This window comes from Solea solea, chromosome 5 (assembly GCF_958295425.1).
Source record: "Solea solea chromosome 5, fSolSol10.1, whole genome shotgun sequence".
In the NCBI taxonomy this organism is placed as follows: Eukaryota; Metazoa; Chordata; class Actinopteri; order Pleuronectiformes; family Soleidae; genus Solea; species Solea solea.
The window spans coordinates 12,967,791-12,984,279 of NC_081138.1; the positions used below are offsets into that span (position 1 = coordinate 12,967,791).

The 16,489-nt window shown below is 38.1% G+C and overlaps 1 protein-coding gene across 2 annotated transcripts in view; it reads right to left on the minus strand.

Moving 5' to 3' along the window:
- itga11a (integrin, alpha 11a) overlaps positions 1-16,141 on the minus strand; it is a 49,446-nt gene extending 33,305 nt beyond the window's left edge. The window contains exons 1-2 of one of the 2 annotated variants that reach the window (XM_058629814.1): positions 16,034-16,141; positions 2,022-2,136 (exon numbers count right to left, since the gene is read on the minus strand). Coding sequence is in view for 1 of the 2 variants with exons in the window: in XM_058629813.1 (XP_058485796.1) it covers positions 2,022-2,136; positions 9,847-9,919 (188 nt within the window). In the remaining variant the exon portion in view is untranslated. Of the gene's footprint in view, positions 1-2,021; positions 2,137-9,846; positions 10,020-16,033 lie in introns of those variants that run through there. The other variant, XM_058629813.1, reaches the window with a different exon arrangement.
- Between the last annotated feature and the right edge of the window lie 348 nt (positions 16,142-16,489).

Consider the following 16,489-nt stretch of genomic DNA (forward strand, 5'->3'; position numbering starts at 1 on the left):
TTAGAGATGAAATCCATTCAACCAGGTGTTCGTAGATTAAAGAGGTGGCATTTTCCCAAGTCAGAGTTTTATTCTAAAGCTTTTATATTATGCCTAAAGAAAGATGATGTTCATGTTACATACAGCCAGCAACAATACTACAAATGTATTTGACTTTTTTCTGGATAAGACTGCATTGTCCTGCTTGAAACTTTAGCTCAACCTTTGGCCAAACAATCCAAGTTTGTTTGTGCAAGAACATCACAGCTGCAGTGCATTTTTAAGAATACGGTCTAATGCAGCTGCGACTGTATGTGTGAATAGGAAAACATCTAATAACTTTAACTGTATAGATTAAAAAAAAAAAAAAAATGTTGATTATTAGAAGAACACACAGGCAACAGTGTATGGCTTGGGAGAGTGAATTGTCTTTCAAATGTTTGATTCTTTGCTCTGCTAGTATAAATGCTGATGTGTCACTGGGTACACTTAATCCAAGATGTTGTGCTGGCAGCATGTGAATGGGTATGAAAGATGTATGATACAAAAATTGTGCTCTATGAATGTGTAAGTGAATGGGTGTGAATGAACTGCAGATTGAATGTGGTTTGAGTGGTTGTCAAGACTAGAAAAGCACTACAGTAAATACAGACCACTTACCATTCACAAAATATGAGCTGTGCCCCAATGTCAATGTCATATGTACTGTGCAAAGATTTTTTTATCTTTATCTGGAGAAACAGCCAATGTCATAATTTTCTATAGAGCCAGAAAATATAGATTATGATATTACAGATTATAGAACGAAACAGAGCTAATGATTTAAACACACATGTCACACAGAAGCACAGCTGGATCATTGAATGGTCCTAGTACTGTGCTTGCAACCAGACATTGTGGGGCTGCCAGACTCTGTTTTCGGTCAAATAACAGTGTGTGTCAGGAGCTAGCTTCTGCTATGAGGTAATATGATGAATGGGAGGTATCCATGACTGTGCAGGGCTGCAGTTCATTTTGCAAGCACACATTAATTGGAGAAAACTCTCTAAACAAAGGGTACAATAGATCACTTTTTTTTTCCTGGGATGAATGGAAACGTTCTATTGTTTTGCTGCCAAGAGAGACAGTTCCTCAGCTCTTCACCTTACTCACTCACCCAGATCAATTGTGGCGTTTAAAGCCACAAAAATGTTAATCCAGCTGTTTTTCCAGTTGCTGAAAAACTAAGAAAATTATTAGATGCTGTCGCATATTGGCACTAGGGCTAATGGAAATTTTAATCAAATTAAAGTTTAGTAATCATTTGCCATCACATAAAAAAATGTCCAACTTAATTTAAACCATGATGGATGGTGGTGACGCTAACCTAATTAACAAACATGGCTTGACTTAAAACACATAACTTTTGTTTTCCAAGATACACTACGTCAATACTTTTCCCAGTTTTTACTCAGAGTAGTTTGTTAAATAACAACAACGACAATACTAATACTACTACTGATAATAATGATAATAAAGCTGGGGGGTGGGTCAAAAACTGAAATATCATGTTTGTTGTTATAGGAAATGGCTGTTGATGGATTAATCATTTGTTCATTTATAGCGTTCCTGCAGTCATGTGGAATCAAATCAAACCAAGAAACCTAAAACTATACAAACAAATATTGGAACAAACTGTGATATCACCACTGGTGCACTGTGAGGACAGATCGAGAAGTGTGAGAACAATTGCTATTCAAACATTGCACAGTGCTTGTCTGCTGAATCAGTAAAAATAAAAAAAATATTTAACTATTAATTTAATCTCTTGATTCTGTACTAGTATATATCAAAGTACACTGACACACTACACTATGTAGATTTATTTTACCTGTACTGTGAAAAGATGGAATGGACAGACAAATGGACAAATGGAAAAACTAACTAATAAAATAATCAGGAAATTTCAAATCACATTACTGTTGTACATTACAGTTGAAACCACAATATCCAGCTACAATAATTTGCATTGCAGTAGTGTGAAAATCCAATAAATATTTTACCACTTTTCTCCTCCTGCAGCCACATGTTGCTGAACAGTGTATCCAAACTGGGCTTGTTTAGGGCCTTTGATGATCCTGTGTTTCTTCGTGTCAATATTGAAACAGTCACTAGATCCTGAAAAGAAGAGAAAAAAAAACATGTTTAATAACCACTGTCACAACCAATATCCCTGAGTTCAGTACTTCTGTAGTATTGGTTCAACCTATAAAAGATAAACAAGCTGATATGTAATTTGTACAGAAACGAACAAACACATTACATTGACAGTGGTTAGATATAAGCATCAGACCTAAATGCATCAAAGAGCTCTATATCATCCTTTAACATGGCATGTCTCTACCTGCCATGGGTCAATTTGACAAAGACCCCCGCTCCCCTAAAGAAATCAAAAATGTATTGTGTAAGCAGAGCAGCTGCATCGTCCATCGCATTAGACCAACAGACATTAACAAATGTTGAGAGGTTTTGCTTGACTCATCACAACATTAACAAATATGTAAACCAAACACATCTGTTCTTTACAGTTCAGTGAGGGACCTAAAGGAAGTTATGTCTATATGAAGTAATGACAAAAACAACATTAGTCTTCTTCTTTCGGCTTATCCCTTGATCACAGATCACCTGCCTCTATCTTGGCTTTGTGTCTTTTTCTGTTACACCAGCTGTCCTCATGTCCTCCTTAAAAACATCCATCAACCTTCTCCATGGTCTTCTTTTTACTTTATCTCCAAACCTTGCAACTACCATCTTGTAGACCTTCCCTTTCCCTTTTGCTGCTACACTTTTGTCACACATCACCCCTGGCACTTGTCTCCATCCACTCCTCCCTGCCTGCACTGTGCACTGTCTATTGCTTTGGATGGTTGACCTCAGGTCTTTAAACTCATTCACTTTCGTTACCTGCCTTTTCCCTGTACCACATCTCAGTCATTCACCCACATTATCATCTGCAAACAACATAGTGCACAGAGACTCCTGTCTGACCTCACCTGTCAACCTGTCCATCACCATTGCAAACAAGCAGGGGCTCAGAGCTGATCCATGATGTAATCTCATCATTACCATGAACCCATCTGTCATTCCAACTGCACACCTCAACACTGCCTCACTGTCCTCATACATGTCCATCACCCTCACACCTTCTTTTCCATTCCTCAGACATTTTCACTTTCTTGCTGAGACTATGTTAAACAATCTGGACCAACTACCTTCCCACTATCCATCCTCATCATAGCTGCCCTCACTTCCTCCTAACTAATCATCTGCTCCTCCTGAGGCATTATCTTCCCTCCATCTATCCTGCTCTCTCTCTCATTTCCTAATTCATCAGCTTCTCAACTCCGTTAACTTGTTAACATTACCATCTCTGTTCTTAATCACTCTAACCTGCTGCAAATCCTTTCCAACTCAGTCGCTTGGTCTAGCCAATTAATACAAGTCCTTATCTCCTTCCTTAGCATCCAGCCTCTCAAACACCTCACTAGAAGCCTTTTCCTTTGCCACCTCTCACTTTTCCGGACACCGAGACTCCCAGTACTCATTTCTACTTCGTTCATCTCCCTCTTTTTCTTTCCCATCCGCTTCCTTTGGATACTTTCCTGTACTTCCTTGTTCCAAAGTTTCCCATTTTCTTTCCTCTGTCCAGAAGACACACCAAACACCAATCCACAGCCATCTGTCCTTCCACATTCCTCTACTTAATTCTGTACCTACCAACACCTCCTCATCACCTCTGTTCCTTTCACCAACATACCCATTGAAGTTTGCTCTAATCACCATTCTCTCTCCCAAAGGAACACTCTCTACCACTTCATCCAAACTCCTATTTCTCTTCTAACTGACAACCAACTTGACAATATTCCACAGCACACCTTTAATTTGTAGCTTCAAACTCATGATTCTGTCTGACATCATCACCTCGAGAATGCTCTTCACAAACTCTACCTTCAAGATTACCCCCACCCTTTTTGCTTTTTATCCAAACCATAGTATAGCAGTTTTATTTAACCTCTGATGCTCGGGGCCTTGCTTCCTTGAAGCCTTGGGGCCTTATTGCCACAAAGTTTCCTATTATTTGGATTTCCACAAAACAGGAGGACTGTGTGAGGATACGGAGGTGATGGGATTTTCCTTTGGGCTGAGGAGAAGAGGAAAAATGTAATCGTCTACCATGCTACTCTTCTCAATTTCATCCCTCTCCATTCATCCATCTTCTACTTAATCTCCTGCTAATCTCTGTTTCCAGCAATTGCCCGACCAAGTTTGAGTGTGGTATGTCTGTTGATGGGCTCCACTCCACTGATACTGTGGCAACTGAATTTTCAGTGATCAAGTCGATCTCTGGATTTGAGTTAACGATCATTTAAATCCCAAAACATACTTAAGATTAAAATCACATTTCAGATGATAAAAGCACAAAGAAAAAGAAAGTATGAATGAAAGGGAAGTAGACTTAATAAGAGATAGTAGTTTGTTTTGTAGGCATTTAAGACTATTGCCTAAAACTCAAGTGTTTTCTCACAGGTTTCCTAGCATAGCTGAAGTGAGAGTACAAAGGAATTAGCTCTTGCCCACACACTGTTAGACTTATTTAATCCCTCAAACTAAATGCCCTCACTACTCTAATGTCATGTCATGCCAAATGACTCTTATTGTGCCGCAGGGGGATATCAGTTAAATAATTACAAGGTGAAGAGATGGCCAACAAGGTTAGAAAGTCATGATTTCCAGTGGTACAGTGGCCCAGTGGAAATCAATGGAAAGTAAGAAAGTGTGCAATATGTCAGCAAGGTGTCTACAAACAAAATGTATACATTTCATATAGTATATCTAATTTGACTGACTTTGTAAAATCCTGTCAATAGCATTTCTCCTCCCTGAGCCACTGTAACAGTGTACAAGTGTGTTTTTTAGAGAAACTGAATGAGGAAACAGGTGAATTTAATACACTGTGTATTAGTCAATATTGTTAAAATGTTGGCACAAAATTACAGCTCAAGGGCAGATGTTATGTTAATAATTCTGCAGAACCAGGTGTTTTGCTTCATTGTCTTGGTTTAGTTGTATCCAGATCAGTATATCTGAGTTTTTGGTGAGTGAATTGTGATTTACATCATCAACAGGTCAAAGGAAACAGAGTTATTTATCACAAAAGTTTCACATGCTATGTCAACATGCACGTACGTACGCGAACGCGCACACACACACACAGACACACACACACACTGTAACTACAGCTCTGACTTGACAGATAAATATTTGTCTGTTTGGTGGCAGCTGTTTGTGTTGTGAGGTAACATTCTGACCAGTATGTGTTAGAAAAATGGATATTCAGCAAAAGTAAAACTGGCTGCTCTCCTGTAATAGTGATTGTTTAGGAGGTTAATAATCTGTCAACACAAACAGCAAAGTACACAGAGTCACAGACTGAGTGACTCATTCAGCATTATTGTTAAGTGTTCATCACACCTTGGTTGGCACAACTATAGGTCATTTGTTCTGTTTCATGAATATCACCATCAAAATAAATAGCCCTCTCTGCCACACAGACTCTCCATGTAAATATTGACACATGCTCCACATTGCTCATGTGGTCGTTCATCCTGCCACCAAACATATTTAAATGTTTATTTATCTAGAAACAGGAGTGACTAACAGTCACAGTTAGGAACAGATGGTGTAAATAACATATAAATCAATAGGTAACCTTTTACAGTGTTGTGTGCAGTATAAATAATTTTACAAATGGAGGGTAATGACATGCATTATTCTGGTTTCATTCTCTCAATCAAATGGAGCATGTAAATGTTCTGCAACAGTAGCATTTTAATGCTAGAATGACTTGTAAACACTGATTTTTTTTTTCCTAGATGTGATCACAGAAACACTGAAGTCTTTCCAAGAAATGATAAAGGTATAAGACAGGGGAAAGTGTCGGTGTAAAACCATGAGAATGGAGGTGATTCATTTTCCATGTCAAACTACTAATGTGGCAGGACAATTTAATATTCCTTTTAATATCAGCAGCTACAAATGCAACGTCAGATTCTTGCAGTGTTTCCTGTGTACTTGCTTTCATGCCCAGACAAATAAACCTCAAGTCAGCAGCTGCCGGTGCGACCCACATTAGTCGGTGGCTGCCTTTGGCTCAACCCCAAGCTGCAGGAGCTCCACCACAAGCACACTGACATAAAGCAGCCATGTGGGATTATTGTGCAAACTGCTGGTTGGGACCATCAGGATGGGGCTTCTTTTGTAAGATTGTATTGTGTGACTAGATTAGAATATTTAAAACACACTGATATTTGATCTTCTTTATTGGGCTTTGATCTATGTTTATGATAGATTCTGCTAAATGCATGTGCAGACACTCCGTTATGACAGCTTCTGGCTGATGTTATATGCCCAGTGGTTGTGTTTTTGAACAAATATGAGAACAGAGACCCCACAAGATATAAATTTCAGATGCAACACAATGCATGATTTTACCATGTGGTTTTTGTGTGGAAAGATACTTCACAGTGGGTAATGCAAGTTCAAATATTCTGGCACCATTTATTACTATTACCCCACGCCAGAGTCAATACTCAAAGAGCTACAGGGTATCTAAAACCAGATGTTCCTAATATGTAACTGCCAACTGGGCACTGGTTATCAATCATCAACAGCCTTTCCAGGAAGTCACACCAAGTTTCTATGGCGCTATGGCAAGATGTTCATCACCAATGTGAATTATTTTGAGATGGACCATTATTCAACAACCTATACATATTGATACTGTAAAACAAGAAATACTTCATTTCTAACAATCAATTGTTAAAATATTTCATTTTATCACAAGTATCAAGATATCTAACAAAGTAAACAACAGCGATATGAGTAATATTCAAGTTATTATCCTAAACCTGGTCTTCTGACTCATGTTGTTTCTGTGCTTATAATGCCAAACAAATGCTACCAACTAGCCTGAGCACTGTGCAGGTAAACAAAACAGAGTGTCGGAAGCAGAGTGATCATTAGACTTAATGGACATTTGCCCAGAGGCACTTCATTTTAAATAGAATGCAAATGTCGCTGCATGTTAGCAACTGCAAAAGATAAAAATAATGACAGGAAAATGTTTCATTCAGCAAATTCCCACTTCATTATCTTCTTCCTGAGACATGTCTTGAGAGACTTCCAGCAACCTCCTCTTTGGTTAACACTGCAGATAAAGGTGACAGAGGTGGAAAGAAGTCCTCCACTACAGAGAGGAGGCTGATCTCTTTGTTCTACCCATGCTGTGTTGTAGCTGCGGCAGTGCCACCGACTACTCTAAACTCATATTGTGGCAACAAGTCCTTTCTCCCTCGCACTTGTTTTTAACCGAGGATAGGTAAATATTCAAAACCTGAAAGCCACACAGTAGGAAGTCATGGGTAAAGTTGGCAATAATAAGGCAGATAGCTATACTGTGGCTCATTTAGTGATTTGTGGCGTGGTATTATTACATTAGTGATAGAGAACATTACATTTCAGCTGCCACATCTATTTGAGCCTGAATTATTACAGCAGCATCCGCAGCATCTTCAGGCTTATTCCCTTTTTGTACTCCAAACTCGCCACTGGATATGTCCTTTCTGCCCTGAGCAACAAAGGATCCAGGGATTTGAGCCTCTTCAGGGTGTCAGTAAACACCAAATTCAATGCACATAGAGTTCACTAAGCTTTAGCGAACTACACAGATGGCCAAGCTTTAGCAGGTGCACTGGCTCAAAGCAACTGATAATGCAAGAGCAGGACAAGCTGGTTATAGGAATAGGCAATTCCTCATAAGACCAGACCATTCAAGACCAGACCATTTCAGTTAATCCTTTGTGATCTAATTGGTCAACAAAGACAACACTTCTATCTATGAAATCCACATTTGTGGATGATGGAACACAGACTGCCTGATGTAACTGTGTCAATGCACTTTAAAAGGGTTAAAGGTCACCTTAGCACATTTAAAACTAACCAACGTTGTACCAAAGTGCTTTACAGAACAGAGCGAAGAAAACTAAAATTACAAAACAACAATATAAACACAATATAAAATGCACGTCAATGCAATACAATGGACAAACTAAGTGGTCACAATAGGACCAATAGGACTATGGCTAAACAAGCCTCAAAAGCAAACAAGTCAGTCTTCAACTGTGATTTTCTTCTAACATGAACTGACCTATAGTAATGTTGTAGAGCTAAGCTGTTCCACAGCATCAGAGCAGCAACCGCAAAAAGCTCAGTCACCTTTTTACTTAAGCCTGGACATTGGGACATAAAAGTATCTCATTCAAAGACCTCAGTGGTTACTTTTAATGTTAACTATTTACCATGACATTTATTGTCAGAACAACTCACAGAAAAGACACCAATAATACACAATTGTTTGTGCAAATTTCAGTTCTTTTTTGGCATTGACAATTATCACTGACATAATGTAGGTCTGCAGTTCACTTCTAAATCCATACATACATTGTAATGTGAACTCTTATTGGCAACTTATAACATACTCAATCTTTTAAAATGAGTCTTGTCAAAGTTCACTTAAGACAAAACTTTAAAAGCACATGTTATGAGTACAAATCAGGTGAATGTAGAAAAAGGGACATTACTTTATCAAGGAAAAAAATGTGGGTCTTAGTCAAGTCGCTCCAGCTGTTTCTGTCCCATATAACAGGCTACATGAAATGCTTCTGTTCAAAGTTATCTGGATGGTATCATTGATCCAAGTGTTCTAGGATTTCACTCAAACAACACAAACAGCAGTCAAAAATGCAACCTCCCTCTTAAGTGCCTGCCAAAACATCTCCCACCACAGCCAGAATCAAGTCTTCTCCCCACAGACTCCAGCTACAAGGTCAGTGTCTCCCTCACTGTGGCATCTGTCCAAACCTTAGTTGCAACAAATTCCAAAATCCAACTAAATATTTACAATAGAGATTTCCTCTCACCCACTCTATAGTTTTGTTCCATTTAGTAAACTAAATTGAAAATTAATGAACTACTTCATTTCTGAAGCCTTGTAGACCCTTCCTCTTCAGTACTACCTTAAAATGCATGGAAGGAAACAATGGCACAATACCATGTTCCTAATAAAGAGTTGGTGACAACACATATTTTACAGAAATGTTGTCCAGGATATAATGAGGAGAGGTCTTTAAATAATGGTTGGTTACACTCAACAGTTTCACAGCTCAATCCCCTCTTCATCCAGTCTTGATGTGTTACTGTTACAGTGATTTCACTGGTTATTGAACACAGTTCTGGCTCAGCATCAATTACTCTGCAGTCACTGGAAACTTGTGGGAGAAAAGATAGCATTAACTTTCATTTAAGAACAAGTCTGCTCCCAGTGAGAGACAGAGCACCACAGTAGAGCTGAGGGAAGACAACACATCCTTCAAGTACAACCACTGAACTTTGCCTTCCTGCAGCTTGTCATAACAATGTGTCAAGATGTCAGGTTAAGAGATGTCACTCACACACATTAATTAACTTAAGATATTGATGTGTCTTCAAGTAAACATGTACTTAAACACATTCTTTAAAAGTCATTCTGTGGCACTTTTTAAAGGTTTTGCTGTCTTGCTATTTCTGCAAAACCAAAGCAAGAGTCAAAGTTTCCTGTCTGTATCTGGGCAAACTAACAATTAGGGTGCAATTACTGTACTGCGGAGATATTCAAAAAAAGAAATTAAGACAATGTTTCATAGATCAGCACAATGTAAACGTGTAAAGATTTACATACATACGTATATACATACATACATAGTAACAAGCATGCATTAACCTTTCACTCACCCAACTGCTGGCTACAGATCCAGAACAGGAGGATGCAGTAGTACTCCATATGTTTGCCGGTGCAAATATGCATGTGTGTGTGAGAGTGTGTGAGTGAGTGTGTGAGTGTGAATTGCTGGGAATGTGTATGTGGTGGGCTGAAGCGGAGAGACCCAGTGGCGGGCGCAGTTAAAGATCCCACTCTGATTGACTGTAAGACTAAGTTTAAGTGCTGCCTATATCCTGGAGAAGTAGGAGGGGACTGTAGAAAAAGAAGGAGGTCCACTCTTACACAGCAGCCCAGAATGCTCATGTCTCTCTCACACTCAGTCAGCTCAGTTTGACTGGTTCGCTCCTCTCAGAAGGCTCATATGTGGTCATGTGGAACAAACTGAATTAACACACATTTTGATTCATTTGCAAACTTTGGTTGGTCACCTCAAACAATTTTATGAAATACAAGTGAAATGTAATATCAAACACAAATGTTTGATATTTTGTTAATTACAGCCCAGATGATAGGATGTAATCTCTTCATTGAGAAGTGAATATTGAACTAAGTCATTAAGAGACAGACAGATCCAAAAACATACATCACATTACTAGAGTCACCATGTTTCCAGAAAGATACTGTATCTGAAAATGTTTCACGATAAATGTACACATCTAGAAAGAGAGTCACAGTAGCACTAACAATCATTTTCTAATAACAGACCTAAAACATCTTCTGTCAGACTGTAGCTATGCACCACAAATGCTATCATCATGGCACAGCCACAAACTAACCAGAGTATTAACAGTGGAAGGCAAACGTTACCTCATACCATTGGAGTTGAACCATCCAGTCCCAACTACATGATGTATAATGATCCCACTTACGTAATAAGACAGAGTTTGTGTACTTTCCTGAAATCCATTTGTGGTCACCTGGTACATCTCCAGTTTACCACTTAACCACTGTACTGCGCTGAAAACAGTCTTCACTTTACTTTGGTGAGGTTTGATTAATGATTTTTATACTGGCAGTATATGTGGACTGCGTTGAAATGCATCAACACCTGTGTGTACATAATAGGAAAATGCAGAGAAGCGACCAGCCATATTGTATTTTCAATAAAAGCTGTGTATAGTGTTTTATTTAGTACAATTTTATTTGATAAATCAGGTTGTTTTTTTTGTACTGATTAACACCAGAGATATAATTAAAAAAATATTAACTTGGCTAATTTACTTTCTTTTATATGTATTTGCATTTAAGATTTTAGCATACCTTGATTATATACATACAGTATATTATGTTATTCAGTTTATGTAACTATTCTATGTTGTTTACCTGTTGGTTGAATTGAAGATTCAAGATATTTATTCACTGTTCTGTTCCTATTTCTTTCATCTTTCTGGTTCAGTATGGCATGATTTGTGATGTGGGTTTTTTTGTATTTTGATGCTGTTATCATACTTTTATGTTATGTATGTATGCTTTCCCTTGGCATAATATTAAGATTAATAATGAAGTTAAAGTAATGGTATGATCCGTTTCATTGATATGTTTTGTAAAGTATGCAGGACCTCAAACTTAATGAACTGTATGAATTAAATATTTATACAAACAGTTAATTTATTGACAGCTTGATGAAAGTACCTGGTTGATCTCAGGGCCTTGAATGAATGAATCGTGAAACACATATTTACTGGTGATTTGCTACTATACGGGTACATGGGTAAAGTGGCTGACGTTCACAAATTAACTACAAAGGCATTACAGTACAATGACAGCAACAGAAAACTGCAGATTTACTGAAAAATATAGTGAGACTCGGACAGAAATTAAGGGATGAGCTGTAGGGTGGAGGAATATGTAGCCTTAAAAAATAGGTTTATCTATCCTCATGTACCACATATAAAGAGGGTCTATCAGCTCATGTGAGACTGAAATGCCTGTTAAACTAATCACAGAGGTTGGTCACATATTCAGACCTGTTCTACATCCTGTGAACAGCTGTCTATCCGAAAAAATGGTCAAACTGTCAAATATACATCCTTGGCTCTAGTGGACATTTACTCTTATTTGCAGCCATTCAGTCTCTTATTTTCTTTGCAGAAAAATCAAGTCAGTGTTTGTGCTTAAATAACTACATTAAAACCAGCACTGTGATAAAATCCAAGACTCTTGGATTTATTCAGGCTGCTTAAAAATTTTATTTTCTCATCACTTCTCATCAGTAAATTGCTCGCCCTTCTGTTTCAGGAAATTCCACCCAATGCCCTCTGCCAGTGCCTGAAAATATCCACATATAGCACTGCTGATGAAAATATCAGTGGGTACATTCTTGAAATGAGTTACTGCATTTAGTGAAGGATGGCACATGGAATTCCATGGTGGATAAAGTACAAATGTTTGCAACCAACTCTCTTGTGCTCATCCCTCCTTTTTCCAAGTGTGGCGGGCAATTTCGGTGACCTTTGCATGCCAGAAAGGATTTAAACACTCTGTCTCAACTGTCTCCACTCTCCAAATCTCTCTGCCATTTCTTCCTCATTCTTCACTGGTTTACGCATCAAGTTAATATGGTCACAGTTGTTCCTAATCTTTGTGAGAAACACACATCCATTCGGGGCTGCTGTAGGATCATGGTGGCACAAGGTGGCAGTCTCCATAAAGCAAGGTCCTTGCCTAAAGTATGTATAAAAGGCTTATTACTAAGACTCAACAAACCATATGATTTTCATTTTAAAAGTATTCTACACTTAAGAAAACAATGCTTAAGCATATTCAATATCTGTCAATAAACCCCACTTAATGTTAAACACTGGAACCTTTAACAACAAAAAACATTAACATGACACTGGCATTATGTTGTGCATCCTGCTGACATGATATCACTCTAAAGCAAAAGTGGGTCTACATGGTACACAAGGTTACGTCATGAGCAAACAGTGATTTCCTCAAGCACGATAATAGAACTTAAAAAAAAGAAATTAAAAGCCAACATTTCTTGCCCATCAAACTCCATCTGAATGAAACGCTCCCAAATTGCAGGGGAAATCAAGACATATGGGTTTGGCAGTCACCATAGCATGCAAGTTCTCCATAAACATGAAGTTTCTGAACAATAATTGTTTCATCCAGTATTGTGGGCACATACTCACAGCTTAAGAATCTCCCGCTGTCAGCTTGTAAGATGATAGATCAGAGAGGAACCTACCATTAAGATTAAGGTCTGGTGCTCTGAATGAAGGCAGTGTGCCAGGCCAGTTAAGGAGTTAGTCTCATCTTGTTGATGTTTTGATACCAGTGCTTTTCTGTTAACGAAAATTTGCGTGTAGATATTTAGCTCACTGTTGAAAACGGGGCAAAGTCCCAGAGGGAGACTAAACGGTGTGTGAAGAATTAGGTTTTGAAATTCTAATCTCTTTCCCTCCACCAGACCATATAAGCCAACAGAGGCCCACTGTGAAGCACAGCCTGAAATCAATACTAAACAGGAGCTCATACATCACCTTTCAGGGCCTTCACCATTAAACACCGTACCACAACTGCAAGCAATTACCTCAATCACCCCAAGATTATCTGTTTGTGTGCGATATAAGGCCGTCTCTTAGGCTACAACAGCAGCATTGGCTACAGGACAAGTCTTCTGGGATCAGAAGTAAAGAAGCAAATAGCTAACCCCCACCAGAGTCCAGACTGGGTGCATGCCTCATGTTGAGACCTACCATCAACCACCATCATCATAATGTTGTCAAGTCGGAGACCTCCGAGCCTGCCTGGTCTCTGGGGCTTTTATTCAACTGCTTCTTCATTTACGCATTAGTTCAACAGCCAAAGTATGATTCATACTGTATGATGCAGATTTTTAAATGACATTTAAATCTGTCTATTTTCTGAAACGTTTCTCCATTAGGTTTCATTAGGTTGTTCCGCTGTTTTTTCAACATAGTGGTAAGTGAAAAATGCAGCACCACTTTACTTTATCCAAAGATAAATAAATATAATCACACTTTCTCTTAGACACAAATTCAAACGTTGATGTCAATGAAATTAGAGACAATTACAGTACTCTTCCCTAACCCCAGACCTGCCCATAATAGCTGTTATGCAGAACATCTAAAGAAAACAGGCACAGAGGGCCTTCAGTTTTGTTGTGAATTGAGAAAAACATTTCTCAGAATTCTGGTTCTTTTTCATATCATTCTCCGTCTCAGAGGTTTAAAGTACATGAGATCTAAAGCAAGGGAGTGTTTCTCTTAAATCGGTGAACCCAGTGGGAAGATACAGAACCTCACATCTGGTTGTGAGCATCCACTGAGTGTTTCATATGAAGTCTTCACATCCAGTGTATTGTATCATCTCCAGTTCTCTATTAATGTCTGATATAGTCTAATTCTTGGAAACCACTTTCCAAACACTGAACTGTATGCTGACGCTTTTTGCCCATGGAGATGTAACTTTCCACAAATCACAGCCAAGTAAGGCAGGGGCAGGATGAAACAGAAGGATTTTTATAGCTAAAGAACACATTTAAAGCCCACCAAAGACTTTTTGTTACTATTCCAGCAGCTCATTTTTGGCTCTGTAGCATTTGCTGTGAGGACAGTAGGGAGTGATCACTGCACAAATCCAGCAAGTATTCCTGCATAAAGCATTAACCTGCAGAAAGTGCTGGGAGGTCACCTGCAGGAAGCTCTTGCAGAGCCCTCTGTCAAGCAATATGAGCTGTACATGAACCAAACAAAGCTATGAAACAAAGATAACTACACTGTTATCTACGCAGAAAACAGTCCAAACGTAGAAAGGGATGTGCATGCATATTCACTAACTTTAACTAAATTTAGCTAATATAGCTAACTGGTAGTTAGTTTGTTTTCTGATGATCATGGTGAAATACAAACAAAAAAGAAAGGAGGAGGAAAAATAAAGAAAGAAGAAGGAAATAATGACTTTTCCCTTTAAAATGGTAAAATGTGCAAATGTGCAAAGCAGAAACACTCAAGCATCTTAAATTTGTATTTCACATTTCAGTGAAACCACGCTGTTAATTTCCATTAATACAAATGTTAAACTTAAGTATACTGTGTCAAAACGGTGTCGATGATGATATTAATTATGGTTTAAGGATTTAAGAGCCACGTGTTTCATCTCACCAAATGTATTAAATCATCTTTCTGGTATTAAAAGAGATGGTCAACAGTGCTGAGGCAATGCAAAGAAGCAATGTGAGTGGATTTGGTTCTGGAGAACTTAAGTGACAGAATGTAGCGTGGGAGGAATTCAGTGGTTTTTAGGCCGCAATGTGAAACTCTTGTTACTCCACAGAATAAAGTTTTTTTTCCTCTGGGGTTACAGTGTATCATGAAGACTTTCTTGCTGTATGTCATGAGTACACACACACACAGACACACAGAAGACATTCCTCCATGGTAGGAAAGTGATGTGTATACATCACAGATAACTAAGACTATACTGTAAAGAGAGAATACACATAGGAAAGACCTCAGTCTCTGTCTCTCTCTGTATGCATGTGTCAAAATTGAGTTTCCTTGGGTTGTTCTTTATTTGCTCTGTGACTGTTTTCTAAAGATGGTATTTGAAAACAGCAGTGTATCGTAGATATAGACATAACCTAAAATCTATGGTTTAAAGCTACAAACACTGTCCACCCACACATGGCTCATGTGAAAATGCAGAACACATCCCATGTATCATTACGTGCAAGTCACGGCAGGATCTTTAGAAACTGCAAAGCAGAACTAGAGTGTAATATGCTGGTTTTATTTTGGTTATATTTTCAATTGAAATGCTGTCTGTGTTTCCATCAGTCGTTGTATTTGCTTACCTAAGGGTCATGGAGGGCTGATGCCAGTCCCAAGATCAGAACGCAGGAAGTTACCTTAAAGAAGTCTAACAATAGACTTCTTTAAGGTAACTTCCTGATCTGAAACAATAAAAGTTTTAGCTTTGGCTTATGTCTCAACAGAACCACAACAATTTAATTTATTTTGGTATCTCACACTATGTATATACTTTGTAAAGGCTGAGTATATTTTAATAATTAACTTACTAAAAGTACTTACCTTTACATTATCTACAAATGTTTGAGGATAAAAGCACTACTGTGAAATGTAGAAATGTACTGTATAAATTATTGTTAAAATTGACATCAAAATTAAATCAAGTTAAATATTGTAACCTTAACAACACACTCACCTTGAAAGATACACAGAAAATGAATGTACAGCCCCTTGCATCACCATGTAGCTTCAGCACTCCAATTTAGTCAAAGCTTCAATCCCATCGCCTCAATCACTGTAGGCAGCCACTGGACAAAACCAAGCAAACAAAAACAAAGAAACTCAATTAAATTTTGAAAAAAAAGTGAATAAATGCTTGTGAATACTGTTCTGCTTGCTTGACACAAAAGTAAGTAACAATTATCACAGAATGTGATTCAAAGAAACGGTTCTTCAACAACTTTCATCTTACATCCCCATCACATGTTTTTTTTTCATTGTCCTACAGTGTGAATTTCCCAGGGACAAAAATTATTAAATATTATTTGGTAGCCATTACGATGTCATTAGTAGCTGGATGCCTGTGGAAAATCCCAATACGTAGTAAAAAAGTAAATATTAAAGAGCCTTATACAGAGAAAAGTAAATGTTT